The sequence below is a fragment of the Symphalangus syndactylus genome, chromosome X (genome assembly GCF_028878055.3).
Source record: "Symphalangus syndactylus isolate Jambi chromosome X, NHGRI_mSymSyn1-v2.1_pri, whole genome shotgun sequence".
NCBI lineage: Eukaryota > Metazoa > Chordata > Mammalia > Primates > Hylobatidae > Symphalangus > Symphalangus syndactylus.
The window spans coordinates 90,877,158-90,898,283 of NC_072447.2; the positions used below are offsets into that span (position 1 = coordinate 90,877,158).

The 21,126-nt window shown below is 33.2% G+C and overlaps 1 protein-coding gene across 5 annotated transcripts in view; it reads left to right on the forward strand.

Annotated features, from left to right (window-relative positions):
* The window catches only part of ZNF711 (zinc finger protein 711), a 28,832-nt gene extending 8,650 nt beyond the window's left edge, over window positions 1-20,182 (forward strand). For 3 of the 5 annotated variants that reach the window (XM_063634283.1, XM_055267308.2, XM_055267309.2), the window contains 6 exons: window positions 2,191-2,733; window positions 11,160-11,315; window positions 12,008-12,145; window positions 15,161-15,208; window positions 16,833-16,976; window positions 17,478-20,182. In XM_063634283.1, coding sequence (XP_063490353.1) covers window positions 2,191-2,733; window positions 11,160-11,315; window positions 12,008-12,145; window positions 15,161-15,208; window positions 16,833-16,976; window positions 17,478-18,655 — 2,207 coding nt within the window. In that variant the 3' untranslated portion in view covers window positions 18,656-20,182. Of the gene's footprint in view, window positions 1-2,190; window positions 2,734-11,159; window positions 11,316-12,007; window positions 12,146-14,151; window positions 14,290-15,160; window positions 15,209-16,832; window positions 16,977-17,477 lie in introns of all 5 variants that reach the window. The other 2 variants (XM_055267303.2, XM_055267302.2) reach the window with 1 other exon arrangement.
* The last annotated feature ends 944 nt before the right edge of the window (window positions 20,183-21,126 follow it).

Below are 21,126 nucleotides of genomic sequence, written 5' to 3' on the forward strand. Positions count from 1 at the left end.
TGTGGCTGTGTCCTTTTGGGGTAATTTAGTGGTTTAGATGAGAGTTTGAGACGGTGAGGATTTAAAAGGGTTGAAAGGAAAGTATCCCAAAAACGCTGTTGAAAGCTCAGCTTTCCCTTTTCACCTTTTTCTTTGATGTGTTAGTGTATTGATGGTGTCCATTGGTCTCCATCCTAACTTGGTAACTAACTTCCATAATGAATTGATTAAAAATAATGAACACTATATGACAAATAACACTCTTTCAGGTACTACTTTATAGAAAGTGATCAAAAGGTTTTGTACTGGATGATTTCTTGTAGATAATTTATTACAACCAGATCCACAAAGCCTCTTAATTTGTTGTTGTACCACCTCAGGGAGCAGAACTTAGCAGAATTCCTCATGAAGGGATTTTACACTCACACAATATTTACAGGGCAGGTAGGAGTTGGTGTTTACCATGCTGCTCAAGAAAAACATTAAAGCTTTATTCCTACAGATTTACTATTATCAAACCAAATGTTAGTCTAAGATGAGTAGAGAGTTTTTCCCCCTAAATCAGGTGTTGAAAGATGCCTTCCAATTTTGGATATAGTAATTATTATAAGTTAAAGAAGTTCAGACACTTTCATGTTTATGACGCATATTTTATAATAGGATATTTTATTAACTCGCTTAACATATTAGTATCCTTTTACGTTTTTGTGCCTTTTTAATTTTTTGAAACAATTATAGACTCACAAGCAATAGAGCAAAGGAGTACATAGAGTCCATGTACCCTTTACTTATCTTCTGTAATGGTGGCATCTTACATAACTATTTTGTATTGTAGTACAATACAAAAACCAGGAAATTGACATTCACGCGTTACTGTTAACTAGACTACAGACCTAATTCAGTTTTCACCATTTTTAACATACATTCATGTGTGTGTGTGAGTGTATATATTCTATGCAGTTTTATCCCACATATAGATTTATGTAAATACCACCACAATGAAGATGCAGAGCTGTTCTATCACTATATATATATGCCATCCCTGTGTGTTCACAGACACACACATACACACTCACACACAGACACCCTTGGCAACCAATAGTCTGTTCTCCATCTCTATAGTTTTATTGTTTTGAGATAATATAAATTATTCCATTTATACATTATACAGTATCATAACTTTTGGTGATTGTCTTTTTTTCCCTCAGCAAAATTTTCTGGAGGAAATTCAGGTTGTTGAATGTATCAATAGTGTGTTCATTTTTATTGCTGAGTAGTATTCCATAGTAGGGATGTGCCAGAATTGGTGGAACCAACCATTCACCTGCTAAAGGACACTTGGGTTGTGTCTAATTTTTTGCTACTATGAGTAATAGCTACTATGAGCTGTTAGGAATATTTCTGTACAGTTTTTGGTATAAACATATATTTTCATTTTTCTGGGGAAAAATGCCCAAGATTGCAATGGTTGGATTGTATAGTAAGTGCATATTTAGTTTTGTAAGAAATCGCCAAACTATGGGTGGATCACGAGGTCAGGAGATCGAGACCATCCTGGCTAACACGGTGAAACCCCATCTCTACTAAAAATACAAAAAATTAGCCGGGCACGGTGGCGGGTGCCTGTAGTCCCAGCTACTCAGGAGGCTGAGGCAGGAGAATGGCGTGAACCCGGAAGGTGGAGTTTGCAGTGAGCCGAGATCGCGCCACTGCACTCCAGCCTGGGCGATAGAGTGAGACTCCGTCTCAAAGAAAAAAAAAAAAAAAAGAAAAGAAAAGAAAAAAAGAAATGCCAAACTATTTTGAGAGTGTGGCTGCTACTATTTTACATTTGCACCAATAACATTTGAGAAATCCAGTTTCTCCACATCCTCACCCGCCTGTGGTGCTATCACTGTTTTTTATGTTAACTGTTTTAATTGGAATGTAGTGATATCTCATTATGGCTTTTATGTTTTACTTGAAAATAAAGTATATTATTTTAAGGTCTTCATGTAGATTTTACTAACATTGTTTTCACCCAACTCTAACCCAATTCCTGGTTGTTGGTGATTTGAATTGCAGTTAAATCGTCAATGATTTTAAAAAATGATTTATTTAGCCAAGATTACTTAATATTTAAGAAATATTTATAGCATTTGATTTATTAAATACAGTACTCTAAATTAATAAAATAACTTTACCTTTTTTGGATAATTGTTTGTATTATAGTGGCTGGAATGGCTGGTACTGCACATATCGATGGAGACCATATTGTTGTTTCAGTTCCTGAAGCTGTATTAGTTTCTGATGTTGTCACAGATGATGGGATAACTCTTGATCATGGCCTTGCAGCTGAAGTTGTCCATGGACCTGATATCATCACAGAGACTGATGTAGTAACAGAAGGTGTGATTGTTCCTGAAGCGGTACTTGAAGCTGATGTTGCCATTGAAGAGGATTTAGAAGAAGATGATGGTGATCACATCTTGACTTCTGAATTAATTACAGAAACTGTTAGGGTACCAGAGCAGGTATTCGTGGCTGACCTTGTTACTGGTCCTAATGGACACTTAGAACATGTGGTCCAAGATTGTGTTTCAGGAGTCGACTCTCCCACAATGGTATCAGAGGAGGTTCTTGTAACTAATTCAGATACAGAAACTGTGATTCAAGCAGCTGGAGGTGTTCCTGGTTCTACAGTTACTATAAAAACCGAAGATGATGATGATGATGATGTCAAGAGCACTTCTGAAGACTACTTAATGATATCTTGTAAGTGAAACATAAAGCCCATAATTACTCAGGAGATTGATTTATATCATCTGGAAAAGTTTTCTGGGATGAGGGATATATTCAATAAAAGTTATAGGGGAATCTTTTTGAAAAATAATTTTTTGAAGCAGTGTCATTAAGATGCTGTTTTGAGTTTACTGATGTTTTTAATTCAGTGAAAATTCATACCTGAAATGAAGTAAAATAATGCAGTTTATTAGTATCTTAAAATAGAGGTATAGATTTGGCAGCAACAAGAACATTAACTGATACAAAATTTTAATGATAAATATATATATTTCAACATGGGAACTTTCTTATGTAGCCACTGCTTTTTTTTGATATGACAGGCACTGGAATTGTCAATTAAGTTTTTCTTAGGAACTTAAGCAGAATATGTTAAGAAATGTTGTATTGATTTTTAAATTAAATACTTGAAAAGTAAATCATAAACTCAGATAATGTCCTACAGTTCTCCCTGTGTTTATATTGCATTTGCCTAAATATGTGCGTGTATATTCTATGCAAAGCTATTTAACATGTTTATTTTAGCCTGCTTTGCAAGATTCTTAAAACATTCTATCCGAAGCGGGAAGATAGAAATATTTTGTTCTCATTTTAAATGATGGGTTAATGAGAGCAGCAACAAAAATAAAATATATCTTGATAAGTTATCGATGGAGCTTAAAGAAGTAGGCATATTAGTTATTAAATTTGAAGGGATCATGCTACAAGTAGTTAAGATTAGACAATTTTTTTTTTACTTTTCCAGGAAGATTTTTATTCTTTTCTTTTTAAAATACAAAAATGGTTGACTGGGAAGTTTATTGCCAGGTAGAGTGTGTGTGTATGTGTGTATAAAGTGATCGTATGTATATGTGTATTAGTGAATTTAAAACTGAAAATAAAGTAGATTTATTTAATTTGTGAATTTGATTCTGAAGTTTGGCATGTTACCTTTTTCCTTCTATAAGCACTTTTGAAGGTGAATTTTTACATTGTTTTTAAGAGAATAATGTAAGCCACTAAAAGACTGCAAATATTGTTACCTATTTTTAAATAGATATGGATTACTAAAGCAACTCCATATTTACATCTTAACGTGGCATTTTTTAAAGATCTATAGTATGGTTATCATGTAAAATGATGTGGCAAAAGTTGGTAGTCTATACTAAAATTCAGTATGTCTTCAAAAGGGTATTCATTAATTTAAACTGTTTGATATTAAAGTAGTGCAAAATTTAGATGTCATGTATTGTGAATAGTTATACCTTGTGTTATCTTCTCTGATTTAATTCTGCAAAAGTTTTTTAAAAAGTTTCTGGAATATTCTAAGTTAGAATAATTATTTTGATAACTACCTCATATATCAAATACAAGGACTCCTTTGAGGAATATAATTTTATTTTTTGTTCATTTGTTTGGTTTCAACTTTTATTTTAGGATTCGTACGGGTATGAATGATCCCATCTCCCAGGTACTGAGCATAGTACCCAACAGTTAGTTTTTCGGTCCTTGCCCCACTCCCTCCCTCCCACCTCTAGTAATCCCCAATGTCTGTTGTTGCCATCTTTATGTCCATGAGGACCCCATGTTTAGACCCCACTTATAAGTGAGAACATGCAGTATTTGGTTTTCTGTTGTTGCATTAATTTGCTTAGAATAATGACCCACAGCAGCATCTATATTACTACAAAGGATGTGATTTCTTCTTTACTTACGGCTGTTTAGTATTCTGTGGTGTATATGTACCACATTTCCTTTATCCAGTCCACTGTTGATGGGCACCTAGGTTGGTTCCCTGTCTTTGCTATTGTAAATAATGCTGTGATGAACACACAAGTGCATGTGTCTTCATGGTAGAATGATTTGTTTTCCATTGAATGTATACCCAGAGTGAGACTGCTGAGTTGAATGGTAATTCTGTTTTAAGTTCTCTGATAAATTTCCAAACTGCTTTCCACAGTGGCTGAACTAATTTACATCCCACCAACAGTGTTTAAGTGTCCCCTTTTCTCCACAGCCTCACCAACATCTGTTGTTTCTTTGACATTTTAGTAATGGCCATTCTGGCCATAATAAAAAAATAGTAGATGTTGGCCTGGATGCAGTGAAAAGGGAACACTTTTACACTGTTGGTGGGAATGTAAACTAGTACAACCGCTATGGAAAACAGTGTGGAGATCCCTTAAGGAGCTAAAAGTAATCTATTGTTTGATCCAGCAATCCCACTACTAGGTATCTACCCAGAGGAAAATAAGTTATACAAAAAAGATACCTTCACATGCATGTTCATAGCAGCACAATTTGCAATTGCAAAAAAATATGGAACCAGCCCAAATGCCCATCAATCAACGAGTGGATAAAGAAAATGTGGTACACTATGGAATACTACTCAGCCATAAAAAGGAATGAAATAATGGCATTGCAGCAACCTAGATGGAATTGGAGACTGTTATTCTAACTGAAGTAACTCAGGAACAGAAAACCAAATATCATATGTTCTCTCTCATATATGGGAGCTAAGCTATGAGGATGCAAAGCATGAGAATACATTAGACTTTGGGGACTCCGGAGAAAGGGTTGTGGGTGGTGAAGGATAAAAGAGTAAACATTGGGTACAGTGTATGCTGCTCGGGTTATGGGTGCACTAAAATCTCATAAATCACTGCTAAAGAACTTATTCATGTAACCAAACACCACCTATTCCCCAAAAAGCTATTGAAATAAAAACATTTTTAAAAATAGCTTTGTCAGTATGAACAAGCAAAATAATAATAATAATAATAATAATGATAAAATAATGATAATGGTCATTCTCACTGGTGTAAGGTGATGTCTCATTGTGATTTTGATTTGCATTTCTCTGATGATTAGTGATGTGGAACATTTTTTCCTATGTTTGTTGACCACTTGTATGTTTTCTTTTGGGAAGTGTCTGTTCATGCCTTTTCCCCGTTTTTATTGGAGTTACTTGTTTTCTGCTTGCTGATTTGTTTAAGTTCTTTGTAGATTCTGGATATTAGACCTTTGTCAGATGCATAATTTGTGAATATTTTTCTCCCATTCTGTAGGTTGTCTGTCTACTCCATTGATAGTTTCTTTTGCTGTGCCGAAGCTCTTTAGTTTAATTAGTTCCGACTTGTCAATTTTTGCTTTTGTTGCAATTGGTTTTAGGGACTTAGTCATAAATTCTTTCTCAAGGCCAATGTCCAGAATAGTGTTTACTAGGTTTTCTTCTAGGATTCTTATGGCTAGAGGTTTTATCTTTAAACTTTGGTCCATCTTGGCTAAATTTTGTATGGTGAAACATAGGGGTCCAGTTTCATTTGTCTGGATATGGCTTCCCAGCTATCCCAGCACCATTTATTGAATAGAGAGTCCTTTCCCATTGCTTACTTTTGTTGATTTTGCCAAAGATTAGATGGTTGTAGTTATGTGGCTTTGTTTCTGGATTCTCTTTTCTGTTCCTTTGGTCTATGTGTTTGTTTTTGTACCAGTAACATGCTGTTTATGTTACTGTAGCCTTGTAGTGTAGTTTCAAGTTAGGTAATTAATGCCTCTGGCTTTGTTCTTTTTGCTTAGGGTTATTTTGGCTATTTCTTTCTTGGTTCCATATGAATTTTAGTGTAGTTTTTTCCAATTCTGTGAAAATGACGTTAGTAGTTTGATAGGAATAGCATTGAATCTGTAGATTGCTTTGGGCAGTATGTCCATTTTAATGATATTGATTCTTCCAATCCTTGAGCATGGAATGTTCTTCCATTTGTTTGTGTCATCTATGATTTCATTTATTAGTGTTTTATAGTACTCCTTGTAGAGGTTTTTCACCTCTTTGGTTAAATATATTCCTGGGTATTTTTTTGAGGCTGTTGTACATGTAATTGCATTCTTGATTTGGCTCTCAGCTTGGATATTGGTGTGTAGAAATGCTACTGATTTTTGTACATTGGTTTTGTATCCTGAAGCCTTAATAAAATTGTTTATCAGTTTAATAGCCTTTGACAGAGTCTTTAGGGTTTTCTAAGTATAGAATCATATCATCAGCAAAGAGAGACAGTTTGACTTATTTTACTGTTTGGATGTCTTTTATTTCTTTCTCTTACCTGATGGCTCTGGTTAGGATTTCCAGTACTATGCTGAATAGGAGTGATGAGAGTAGGCATCCTTGTCTTATTCCAGTTCTCAAGAAGAATGCTTCCAGTTTTTGCTCATTCAGTTCGATATTGGCTGTGGGTTTGTCATAAATGGCTGTTATTATTTTGAGATATGTTCCTTTGATGCCTAGTTTCTTGAGGGTTTTTATCATGAGGGGCTAATACATTTTGATTTTATCAAAAGCTTTTCCCATATCTACTGCAATGATCAATGGTTTTTGCTTGTAATTCTGTTTATGTGGTAAATCACATTTATTGATATGCATATGTTGAACCAACCTTTCATCCTTGGAATGAAACCTAGTTGATCATGGTGTTTTAACTTTTTGATGTGCTGTTGAATTTAGTTTACTAGTATTTTCTTGAGGATTCTTGCTTAAGGAACATAATTTTGTATAAAGCAAAATATCTTGTTAACATCATGATGGGAGATCTCATTCAAACCTCCCTAATTTCAGGGTTAAAAAAGTTAACACCTTTATAATTTTAAAAACTATAATGGCTTTTTTGAGATATAATTTACACATCCTTTTATTTACCCATTTGAAGTGTGCAAATAAGTGGTTTTTCATATATTCACAGGGTTGTACAACCATCATCACAATCAATTGTAGAACTTTTTCATCACCACAAAAAGAAACCCTATACCCTTTAGCTATTACCCCCCCTGTGCATCCACTCTGAGGCAACCATGCCTCTATAGATTTGCCTATCCTGGATATTTCATATAAATGGAGTTATACAATATGTGGCATTTTATGTCTGGCTTTTTTTACTTCACATAATGTTTTCAAGGGTCATTCATGTCATAGCATATATCAGTACATTTGACCCTTGAACAATGCAGGGGTTAGGAGTGCTGAACCCCGCCCCCCCTGCCGACATACACACAGTTGAAAAGCCGTATGTAACTTTCAGCTTACCAAAAACATAACTACTAACAGCCTACTGTTGACCAGAAGCCTTACCAATAACAGTCAATTAACATGTTTTGTATGTTGTATGTATTATATTCTGTATTCTTACAATAAAGTAAACTGGAGGAAAGAAAATGTTAAAATCATAAGGAAAATAAAATATATTTACTATTCATTAAGTGGAAGTGGGTCATCATAAAGGTCCTCATCCTTATTGTCCTCACATTGAGTAGGCTGAAGAAGGAGAGGAAGAAGGGTTGGTCATGCTGTCTCAGAGGTAGCAGAGCAGAAGAAAATTCATGGATAAGTGGACCTGCACAATTCAAACCTATGTTATTCAAGGGTCAACTGTACTTCATTCAGTATTACTAATAACATTCCATTATATGGGTATTATCACGTTTTGTTTATCCATTCATCCATCAGTTAATGGACATTTAGGTTGTTTCCACTTTTTGGCTATTATGAATAATGCTCCATGAACATTTATGTACAAGTTTTTATGTGGGTGTATATTTTTAGTTTTCTTGGGTATATACCTGGGAGTGGCATACCTCTGAAATCTAAAGGTGACTATCTTGTTGTTCACTTTTTCACTCTATTGTGAAATACAGATTCTTTGTATATTGCCTAATCCCATCACTGTGGTATATCAGTATACTGTATAGTTTTTATACCATACTCACCGTATAATTTTGGTAGATGTAAGTAACATACAGCAGATAAGATAAAAAGCCTACCTAACTTTTAAAAAGGAATGTTATATTGTACATTTTACTAAAATGAAATTTTAATTAAATTGTGCGAGTGGGCCATAAAATAATATTGAATGTTACCAAACTTTGCAGTGTTAGCAAACAATACACCTCACTTTCTTATGTTATATTTAGTGCCAGAAGAATTCTGTGGTGGGTATTTCATTACTTATTGCTGGATTGAGAAACAACACTATTGGACTTGAATATTGCATACCTTACAACAAACAAAAAAGTTAAGCTTGAATTTAAGATATTTTGAGTATTATCTGCATTAAGAAGGGCCTTTGGGGACTTATTTCTAAAGTCAGTTGATTGCCTATTAAGTCTTTGTTAATTTTGTACTTTCCATAACAAAGGATATAGAATAAATCTTGGTCAGGTTGATGGTTTACCTCTTAAAACTGCATGCCAACATCTTTAATAGTTTTATCATCTTCTGTGAACTTAAAATATAGAGTAAGTTCAGTTAGTACATTTCAAAATTGCTCATTCTGAGGAATCTAAGTAAAAATTAATGGATGCATTAAACTTAAAAGTATGAACCTTAAGAAAAGGTAGAAATGGAATCAGAGAGAATAGTATTAGTAATTTCATACTTAATGCTAAAATTATGGTACAAAACTATTAAGAAGTGGTGAAAAAAATGTGACTTTCATTTCATGAACTTTAATTTTGTGAATTATAGTTTTAACTCAGCTTATCCCAGAAGGAACTGTGATCACTTTAAACTATTCATGTATAATAAAGTAGAATTTATAAAATGAGAGTATTTTTATTATTTTATTAATTTACTGTAAGTTATTTCAGCCTAAAAGTTTGTATTTTGGACACTTTTTGAAGTTTTTTTATATTCTGTTTTTAATTAATGAGAATATAGTTTTTTTCTGAAAACTTACTCATAATTTTTTCTGTCATTTTTATTCAACATTATTTTATAAGAGAAGCTATTAAGCCAGTAATATCAAATACTTAATCATTTTTTTCATTTTAATTTGTACCATTGTCAAAAATGTTGCCAAAAGTTTAGTAATATAATTAGGAGCTGTGATGGAATGAAAATATGTAGTCTTTATTTTAATCATTTGGATGCTATCTTTCATAGACAATAAGCTATTAAAATTTGTAAATAGGATAGAATCATTTATATTTAATCACAAAGTTAAAGTAGCTCTGCAATGTAAAAATAATTTTTGATATGTGTTGTTTTCCACCATTTTGAAAGGCCTGAGGAATATTTTTCAAGTTGTATGTATCAAGTTTGAAACTGAAGTAAGGAAAATCTAGACTTTGACCCATTTAGGTCTTGCTAAAATTGTTTTTAGGAGTGCTGAATTAATAGCTTTTTAATGCCACTTTATTCTGTTTTTAATGGTTCTGGAATTGTTAGATGTATGTAGGGGCTTCACAATTTGATGTTTCATATTGAGTACTGTGACATATATATAATAAGGAGGAGCAGATTTTCAATTTAGATTACATTTGTGTTTTTATAGGAACAGCATTAAAGAAAAAATTATAGGCATATAATATTTAGGAGGAATATATTGTTTGAATATTATTTATGGTCAGAGGACAGTTTATTAATCTATTCATTGCATAGTTCATGCATAGTATTCATGTGAACTTAAATGTTATCCTAAAAGACTATACAGTGGAGAGTCATATGATTTTCTTTTGATAAGGAAAAAGAGGAGGAAATACCCATTTATTTCTCTTACATATAATTTTGAAATAAAGCATACATTGCAAAATCTAGATATATACAAAATTTATGGCTTGAAGTTGTCTTCCATTGACCCTGCAGAAATTAGAGTATTTACTAAGATTTTATTTCCATGATTTATGAAAACCCATTTTTATAGTCATTTAGGTGTTCTCTGTGTTTTTTTTTTAATCCTAGATCTTGTATGCTAATTTGTTTTAGAAACAACCACTATTTAATTTGGGAACTGTTGTTTATGCGAACTCATTTTATGAGTAATGTGTGTTTTATGTTCTTAATTTTTCTGTTATTAAATTTGGTGTTAGGATTTACCTTAAAATGTTGAAAGTGATAGAATTGGAAACCATTTTAATTAAAGCTATATGGTTAAGTATTTTGTATCTATTAATTGAAATCTGTAAATAGATTTTTATATAATTGCGATTATGTAATATAACTGATCTTGTATACTGTTTTTCCATGAACCTTGATGCTTTTTTAAATTTTAAAAATAATTTTATTGTTATAGATTTATGTTGCACATGTACAGGTTTATTACATGGATGTAATATTGTGTAGTGGTGGGGATTGGGCTTCTAGTGTACCTATCACCTGAAGAGTGAACACTATATCCAATAGATAAATTTTCAACCCTCATAATCTCCTCTCTCCCCACCTTTTTGAAGTCCTCAATGTCTATTATTCATGAATCATAACACTTTTAATGGCTTCATAATAGATTATTAAGTGAATACAGTGGGTAGGTGGTTAACATTTCACGTTACACTTCAGCTTAACACCCACTAAATAGTGGTAATTTTTCTTGTTTTGGTTTTTGTTTTTTGTCAATGGTATTTTTTGACTGAAATAATTTTCTGTTTATATTTTGTAGTGGATGATGTTGGAGAGAAATTAGAGCATATGGGGAATACACCATTAAAAATTGGCAGTGATGGTTCACAAGAAGATGCTAAAGAAGATGGGTTTGGTTCTGAAGTAATAAAAGTGTATATATTTAAAGCGGAGGCCGAAGATGATGTTGAAATAGGTATAAACACTAATTTTAATTTATTGCTCTAATAGGAGTTATAATTTATTATATTTTCTGGGGACTAGTCTAAAAATGTTCTCAAAGCAAGGGGTTTTTTTTCATATGTTTTCTTAGGGAATTGTCTACTTTTAAAAATTGTATATGAATATAAAGCAGGAATGCAGAATATGTCATTCTTTGATTCTTTCAAGCATGAGTAGAATACTACAGCAGAAAATATCAAAACAAATGATTGGAGAGGATTTGATTTAGATTAAGAAACTATAATGAGTGTTTACGAGCATGGATTCTAGAGGCAGTCTGCTTAGGTTTTAAGTAGGTCCTGTCACTTAGCTGAGTGACCTTTGATAAGTTACTTAACCCCCTTCTGTCTATTTCCTCATCCATAAAATTCTCATAATAATAACAGCTACCTATAGGGCTGTTGTGAGGGTTAAAGGGGTAAATATGTATAAAAAACTTATATACTGCTTGGCATATAAGCTTGATGTAAGGATTAATAATTGTCATTTCTCAGTGATAGCTGAAAATTCAAAGTATAATTTATATGAAAATGTTCTGAGTACTTTGAAATTTATTTTGGAATTAATTTTTTTTCTAAAGGGAAATATTTCTATATATTCTCCTTATTAATTTAGGTGGTTATTCCACGATACTTCTCTATTTTAATATGTGTTTTAATTTTTAAGGTGGAACAGAAATTGTCACAGAGAGTGAGTACACCAGTGGACATTCAGTAGCTGGAGTGCTTGACCAGAGCCGAATGCAGCGGGAGAAGATGGTTTACATGGCAGTTAAAGATTCTTCTCAAGAAGAAGATGATATCAGTAAGAAAATAAGGGCACTGTAGTGACTTATCAGTAGCCATCATGCATTATTTAAAAAAAATCTCAGAGATACAAGCACTGTATAGGAACAAAGTTCAATAAAATAAGCCTGACCCTTTGCTGTAAATAATTTAAAAGTGAAGGGTCCTTTTGACCATTCATTTGTACATGTATTGTTCAAATCACCAAATATTAAATAATATATCTTAGTATACTACACTAGAAATACAGAGATGAGCAACATACAGCTCCTGACATCAGTGAAGCTCAAAAATATGTAATTACTGAGTACCTACTTTCTGTACGTTACTGAATATGTTGCAAGATATTATCTCATTTAATTCTTACAACTCATATCTGAGGTAGGTGGTATTTTTCCTGTCTTATGGAAGGAAAAAAAAGATTTGGGGAAAATAATTTATCCAAGATCATTCCAATATTAAGTGCGAAGGGCAGGATTTTAATGGTTATCTAATTCCACTGCCAATGTTCTTTCCACATGGCAGTGGGCACTGTTGGCTTCTCTCTGGATTTAGCAATGGAAGGGTTGATGGTTTGTTCTCCTGTCACTAAAGGGTTATCTTATGTAAGTATTCTTCCAAGCCAAGCTGCCAGGAATTTGATTTCCTATGCTGTTGATGGTCTCCAAGCAGTTGCTGCTTAAGGTTTTGTGGGGCTAAGTACCACAGGACGATCAAACCTCCTCAGGTTTCCTTTCCTGCCATACTGCATGTTTCCTTATGAAGACATTTTGCTCTCTGCCTACTTTCTCCTCACCTCAGTATAGGAATGCAGCCCTTTCCTAAGGCTATTCCTGTCTTCTTACTATGCTGAGAAAAACACAATGTTGCCTTGCCCTAGAAGGGTAAGAGTCTCCATTTCACTGCATTCAGTTGACAATATTGGGCTTTACCTGTGCTGCACTCTGATACCTACTCCAAGTTTCCTTCCCTAGAAGTTGTAGGGTGCTGAATTCCACCCCCAAACAGCTGAAAATATCAAAACAAATGAGTGGAGAAGATTCTGATGGGTAGGAAAAGAGTTTAATCAAATAATTTCTATTTGATCTCTAAATTCTTTATTTTTTTATTCATTGGTAAGGAAAGGGGCACAGTAGGAAATGGGAGACTGAGGTTTAAGTTAACTTATGCCAGAATTCTATGGGAATGTGGGAAACTTAGACCAGTGTGTCTTTTTGGTTAATAGAGAGAAGACAAACTTGGGAGAAGAGGGATACTTTTTTCCCATGTTTTTCCCCACGTTTCTTCTGTAGTCATCCAGGATCCCAGTATGTGAATCAAAGGAAAAGCAAAAATTCAAGACAATTTTCTATTTAACAAGTTAAATGTAAACAGATTATTTTATATAAAGTATATTGTGGCTCTCTAGGTTTAAATATTTTTTTTTCTTACTGCAATATTGTTTTGTTAAATGAAGCTCATTTAATGCTTTCTCTCCTCAGTAGAATCTCTTAAAATCTGGCCTATTGAAGAGTGTCCACATATTCTTGATCACTAGCATTATATACATATATAATTTTTATTTTTATTTTAAATTTTTTCAATTACTAGTATTTTTGATGATTTTTATTACATGTATAGTACTGCATTTCATTTATAATACAGTATATGAGATAGTATGGACCACTTTCTAGTATTATTTCTATGAGAAATATTTTCTGAGTCCCAAAAGACTGTCAGGCAAATGTATAATGCCTAATAGAATGTAAGGTCATTCAGTATATTTCAAGCGCACATGTTTTTATAAAATTTTAAAAGCCATTTCCATAGAACTTGGTTCTAAGAGGAGAATAAGAATTTTGGTAAATGATTGTCTCCTAGTGGCACTAGCCTCCAAAAGTGCCTAATATAAATTGAAATTAAATTTATAAATTTTTAAATTAACCAAACTGAAATTTGAAAGTTGAAAGATTTACATTGTTTGGAATTTTTACCCACTTATTACATATTTGGGGTTATAAACAAGCAATTATTTCTAAAATTTAGGTTGCGCTGAAATAGCAGATGAAGTTTACATGGAAGTCATTGTAGGGGAAGAGGAAGGAACTTCTCTCCCTGAGATTCAGCTTGAGGACTCTGATGTTAATAAAACAGTTGTCCCTGTTGTCTGGGCTGCGGCATATGGTAGGATACTGGCATTTTTTCACCTGATAAGTACATAACATGTATTTACTCAGCCTTTAGGCCATTAAATAAGCTGTGTGAATGCCACCATGAATTGGCTAATATAATAAAATGTTTTACACTGTGGACTGATTCATCTCTAGTTACTTTAGATGATTTTTCTACCACATACCTTGTACTATTTAAAATGAACCTTGCTTAATGCATTATGTTTTTCAGTATGATCTATTTTAAATCCTACCTGTATAAGTGAGTGCCATAAAAAATTTTATTTTTCTAAAATAGGAATATCCTTTGAAAATCGATCCTTCCTCTTTTGGAAAAACTTATTTCATTTATTAACTCTACAGATGATAAGGTTTTGGGGTTTTGAAAAAGAAACAGAAACCCAGGTATGCTCTTTTAGAAAGCATATATAATGAAAGGTAAATTTATCAACTTATTTTTTCCCTTTCAGTCTTATTTTATTTCATTCCTATGTAACGTACAAGATGGTCCAGGTATACTCTTTACTTTGAAAAATTTTGATGTTCAAATGCATTAATTTATCTAAACTTGGTTCTTCCAAAGGTTCATTCAACAGTCATTTATTGAGCATCTTCAAAGTTGGGGGTACACTGCAGAAATATCTACCCAGTTTTTATTTAAAAAGTAAAATTGTTCTAGATGTTAACAATTCCAAGGATGCTGAACAGCAGCCCTTATTTTCAGTATGTGACATTATCTAACCTATAGGAGTGGAAGAACACAACAAATTTTTTTAACCCAAGGAATGGTGGGCAAAGTAAGATTTTGTAGATTTAAGATGTGATCCACTAGTAGTCATTATAATTAGCATATCAGTTTGTAATTGGTCTTTTTTTTTTTTCAGGAGATGAAAGAAGAGTTTCCCGAAGGTATGAAGATTGTCAAGCATCAGGTGAGAGAGCATTGTATATGAGATGTGAGTTAAAGGTCTGGCTTTATATACTGCTTGGTAAGTAACAAGTTTGTGTCTACAGACACATTTGTTGGACTCTTACTTGCTTAGTCATACCTAATCTAGTTAGTTAAATAGGAGTTTGCCTCTTTGAGGAATTAATTTATATGTGGACATAGTGTGTGTTAATCTGTAAATGCAGTTCCATTTAGATTTCCCTCAAACTTTAAGCATCAGGCAGTTTACCAAATGGACCGTAACAGGTTGCTATGGAAAAAATGAAATAGAAATTATTTGAACAGAAAAGTAAAAATTATTCATGATATCAACCCCTTGTTAATGTTCTTTTTGGGGCAGAACTGTTTTCTTAATTTCTATGGCAACCAGTGCATTTATATATAACTGTTATATAAAACCCATGTGTCAGCTTAATTTTTTTTAGTTTTAATACACTCTATATGGTGTTATTCTCTAGTTGATCTTCTTGTTAAGTTTTCCTAAGCAAGGAGATATTTTCTTATGATAACGTGTCATTGTTCTGTTTCTACCCTTGGGAAATATTTGACTCTCTAAACTTAAGTGTTGATTTCAAGAAATTGATGAGAAGTTAGATCACAGCATATAAGTTAACCTGACAGTTTTGTAGGTCTACATTTTTTTAGCTAAATTGCATAAAACCACAACAGATTTTTGATAACTAGGATTTTATTAAGTATTTTTTAATGTATGCACTGATCACACTGAAATTGCAATAAATTGCCTACCATATGTTAACCCGTAAAATCAATCTTAATATGTAGTACTCTTTATATCAAGTACACTATTCTGAAGCATATCTACAAGAGATCTGTTTTGTTTTTTATGCATTACACTTAGTCACCGTAACTATAATCATTCACTAATATGTCTACATTTCTTTTTCAATTAATTTCATCAGCCTTCATTGGTAAAAAAAAAAAAAAAAAAAATTGGTCTGATGCCAAGATTTTGTTTCGAATTCAGTTTCTTTTCTTTCTTTTTTCTTCTTTTTCTTTCTTTTTTTTTTTCAAGGGACAGGGTCTTGCTCTGTTACCCAGACTGGTGTGCAGTAGCTCAATCATAGCTCACTGCAACCTTGAACTCCTGGGCTCAAGCAGTCCTCCCATCTCAGGCTCCTGAGTAGCTGGGACTACAGGTGCATGCCACCATGCCTGGCCAATTCGTGTTTTGTAGAGACAGGATCTTATTATGTTGCCTAGGGTGGACTGAAACTCCTGACCTCAAGCAATCCTCCTGCCTCAGCCTCTCAAAGTGCTGGGATTACAGGTGTGGGCCATCATGCCCACCCCAAATCCAGTTTCTTATATTACATTCATCTTATCAGTTTATTCCTGATAAAATTGAGATATTTTAAAGTTAATTTCACATGATATCCTATTCAAAGTGTTTACATATACATGTCTTTACTTGTGAGTGAGAGAGAACAAGAGAGAGAGAGAGAAAGAGAATCATAAGATGGATATACTTTGTGAAATTTACTACCACAGTGGTGACTTGGTGCCATGTCATCTGTAGTAGCTCATCCAACAGAACCAAAAATGTATAAATGTATGTAATTTAATGATGTTTCAATTTTTTTTTCCAGGAAATACTTTGGAGTCAGCATTAGAAAGCAGAAGTAGTACAGCAGCACAGTACCTTCAAATTTGTGACGGCATTAATACAAATAAAGTACTTAAACAAAAAGCCAAGAAGAGGAGAAGGGGAGAAACCAGGCAGTGGCAAACAGGTAAATACTTTGCTTTATGTATATTATAATTATTTGAGATGTGGAAGTATTTTTTTGTCATCAAAGAAAAATATCTATGGTTTACACGGCAGTTCTACTCTCCATGTACCTGTGTGTGTATGCTATAGATAATTGCTTTTTTTTCACATTGTGTGACTGGTACTTAATAAAACTATGCTTGTTTGCTCTTTATTCCAAAGATATTTTTACAGAGAATTTTCAGGTTGGTTTAACAATAAAGGGTATCTGTTTTTGGTATTCAAAGTATATATGATAACTGCATTTTGGCATGTGAGTGGTTCATAGTAGAGTGCTGTTCATTACTTTTTAGTGAGCTACTTTGCCATAAATTGCTTTTATTATGTATTTTTTATATTACAGGATTTTATTCAACTAGTATAGTTTTCACATAGTGAATGCCAACTAGTTTTGGCACCTTTGTTATAAAATCCTTTAAAACAGTCTGATCAAATGTCACAACTTTCTCTTTTCTTTATCTAGCTGTTATAATAGGTCCTGATGGACAGCCCCTCACAGTGTACCCTTGCCATATTTGCACAAAAAAGTTTAAATCCAGGGGATTCTTAAAAAGACACATGAAGAATCATCCTGATCATTTAATGAGAAAAAAATATCAGTGTACAGATTGTGACTTTACAACTAACAAGAAAGTGAGTTTCCATAACCACTTAGAAAGCCATAAGCTTATAAACAAAGTTGACAAAACCCATGAATTTACAGAATACACACGAAGATACAGAGAGGCTAGTCCACTGAGTTCCAATAAACTTATTTTAAGAGACAAGGAGCCGAAGATGCACAAGTGCAAATACTGTGACTATGAAACTGCAGAACAAGGACTGTTAAACAGGCATTTGTTGGCCGTTCACAGCAAGAATTTTCCTCATGTTTGTGTTGAGTGTGGGAAGGGTTTTCGACATCCTTCTGAACTCAAAAAACATATGAGAACCCATACTGGTGAGAAGCCATATCAGTGTCAGTATTGTATTTTCAGGTGTGCAGATCAATCAAATCTGAAAACTCACATTAAATCTAAACATGGTAACAATTTGCCATATAAATGTGAGCATTGTCCCCAAGCATTTGGTGATGAGAGGGAGCTTCAACGCCATCTGGATTTGTTTCAAGGACATAAGACACACCAGTGTCCTCATTGTGACCATAAGAGCACCAATTCAAGTGACCTTAAGCGGCACATCATATCTGTCCATACTAAGGATTTTCCTCACAAATGTGAGGTCTGTGATAAAGGTTTTCATCGTCCTTCTGAGCTCAAAAAGCATAGTGATATCCATAAGGGTAGGAAGATTCATCAGTGTAGGCACTGTGACTTTAAAACATCCGATCCATTTATTCTTAGTGGCCATATCCTTTCAGTTCATACTAAAGATCAGCCACTGAAATGTAAAAGGTGCAAGAGAGGATTCAGACAACAAAATGAGCTCAAAAAACATATGAAGACCCATACTGGAAGGAAGATTTACCAATGTGAGTATTGTGAATACAGCACTACAGATGCATCTGGCTTTAAACGACATGTGATATCGATACATACAAAAGACTATCCACACAGGTGTGAATTCTGCAAGAAGGGATTCCGAAGACCATCAGAAAAAAATCAGCATATTATGAGGCACCACAAAGAAGCTCTTATGTAATAAGATCAATATAAAGAAAGAAGCTATTTAGGAGATATGATATGCTACTTGGGAGAAAACTCTCACTAGCTGTCTCACCGGGTTTCAAAGCTTGATACTAAACCATGACTTTACATTCTTTGTATTAAAGATCTTAAAATATTTGAATTCACGGGGGATCGCATAGCCCTTTGAAAATTACTTAAAGAATTTAAGAAGCACTATAGAATGGTCACAGAAAAACTTCTTAAGTATCTATGTAATAGTATTATATGCATACTTAAACTACAGAGGGGAAAAGCAAAGACAGATACTTTATTTGGCTGATTATGTTAGATACAAATGTTTCTGAAAAGAATACATAATTGAGTTTAGCGATGCTTTGCTATAGCAAGCAAATCCACTTTTATGCAATTTTAGAAATGGGGCGGGGAAACAAAATGTGGTCATTCATCAGTCACTTAGTCATTGAGCCTTTTATATTGTACCTGGAAATTAAATTCCAGAAATGACAAAAGTTTTGTGTATTCATTAAAAGAAAACTAACTGGAAAACAGGTTAGATTAATTCAGTACTATTAAAAAAGAATTCAGAGCTGTTAATATTTTATCACAAGATAGGATACTTAAAATATAGCATTCTGTGCTGAGGTCTAAGGTGAAGTCTATAAAGATTAAAGTTCCCTTTTTTCTGATGTTCAAGTTGATTGTTGTTCAGTATGGCATATATGACAAAAATATATTTGAGTCAAATGTGGCTTTCTAAAATGGATGCAACATTAGCGTTGCAAACAAAATCAGCACTATATTTCTTAATGATCTAAAGATTAAATTGAGAGAACACAGTTTTCTTAAATATTATAATGTCTAGAGTTTTTTTAGGACAGTCTTAGCAAGTATGATTGTTCTAGTCTTACTTGCTCTAATGTTTAAAGGTGCAATTTTATGCCATTATTGAAATTGATTTTTAAAATCTATATACCATATTATTAACATGCATTTTCAATATGAGGCAGTGTTTATGCAGTATTTAACAGAGCAATCTGCTGCCAATAGAGTTTGGAGGTGGATATTTAGTTTACAGTGTATAAACTTAAAATATGCATCCCTTTAACAACGCTTTGTGTTAGCATGCTGCAAATCAAAATGGCACTTAATATTAAAACCTGGTTTAGGGAAATTTTATGAAAATCCTGTTCATAAATGTAATGCATATGATATGTACTTTTAAGTTTTAGTTGCTTCATGTTTACATTCAGCTGTTCAACATAATTAAAATGTAATTTTACTTCATGCTATATTGTGGCTTTGTGTTTCAAATAATGTTCACCTTTCTGTTTTTGCACCAGATAAGAATCAGTTCCTTGAGAGTAAATTTTTTATCTTTCTTAACTTCAGAATATTAAATTTGGAATATCTACTAAAATTGTGTGTTATGTGGCTGTAAATGATGTACACGCTGTAAAATAAGATCGCTACTGTTATGTGGGATTATTATTTCTAAATGTTACTCATTGAAATGAGCATACAATAAAAAGCATTTATTGCACTTCATGGTTTTATGAGTTTATTTAAAGTTGCAATATTTTTTATTAAAAGACTTCACTTCAGATTTATCATAGGCAGATTGGTCCTTTCTTTAATGTCTTGTTGAATTTTGTTCATTAACAACAACATGAACTAGGAATTTAAACAGTTATGATGACTATGTAATGCATATTTCTTAAGAATGTATGTTATTTGCTAAAATCATAATGAAATACTGTAAATAAAAGTGTCCATTTTAAGATCTTAGATTTCATATTAGAGAGAAAACTAAAAGTTCTTAACTTGCTTAAATGACACAGTCCTGAGCAGTGAATACATCTAATTATGTTCCCAATATACATTCAAAAGGAAAAGTATTGTTGTGTGTATTTGGCAAAGATTTCTGCAAATGAGCATAAAAATAACTTTCTATGTTCAAACCAGTGAGCATTTCATAGAATTCTATATATATATGGCACTGTTAAGACTCTTTGTCAGTTGAATTATTAATTATTAATCACTAGCAGAAAAAGAAAATATCAGCCTCACATGTTAGACCAGTGCTTCTTAAATTTAAAGTCTGTAGAGCTCACCTAGGGAATTTGCTGAAATGCATATTCTGATTCAATAGATTTGGGGTGGGGCCTACAATTCTGCATTCCTATTAAGTTCCCATGTGTTGCCACCATATGAGTAATAAGGTGGTCGACAAAAGCACCTGTTGTAATTCCGTCACATGTTAATTACTTTGCTTAAACAGATAGTTATGGGTGAGTGGACAGAGGGAATTCTTACTGAGGACATGACATTAGAGCTGAGATATGAGTGGCAAGAAGGAGCCAGCCATATGAAGGTCTTGTGAAAGAGCAAGGCAGAGAAACCTGCAGATGCAAACAACCTGAGATGCAACAAGCTTTGGCTGGAGAATGGTTAGCAAGGGGGAGTGATAAGAGACGGTTGCAGTGA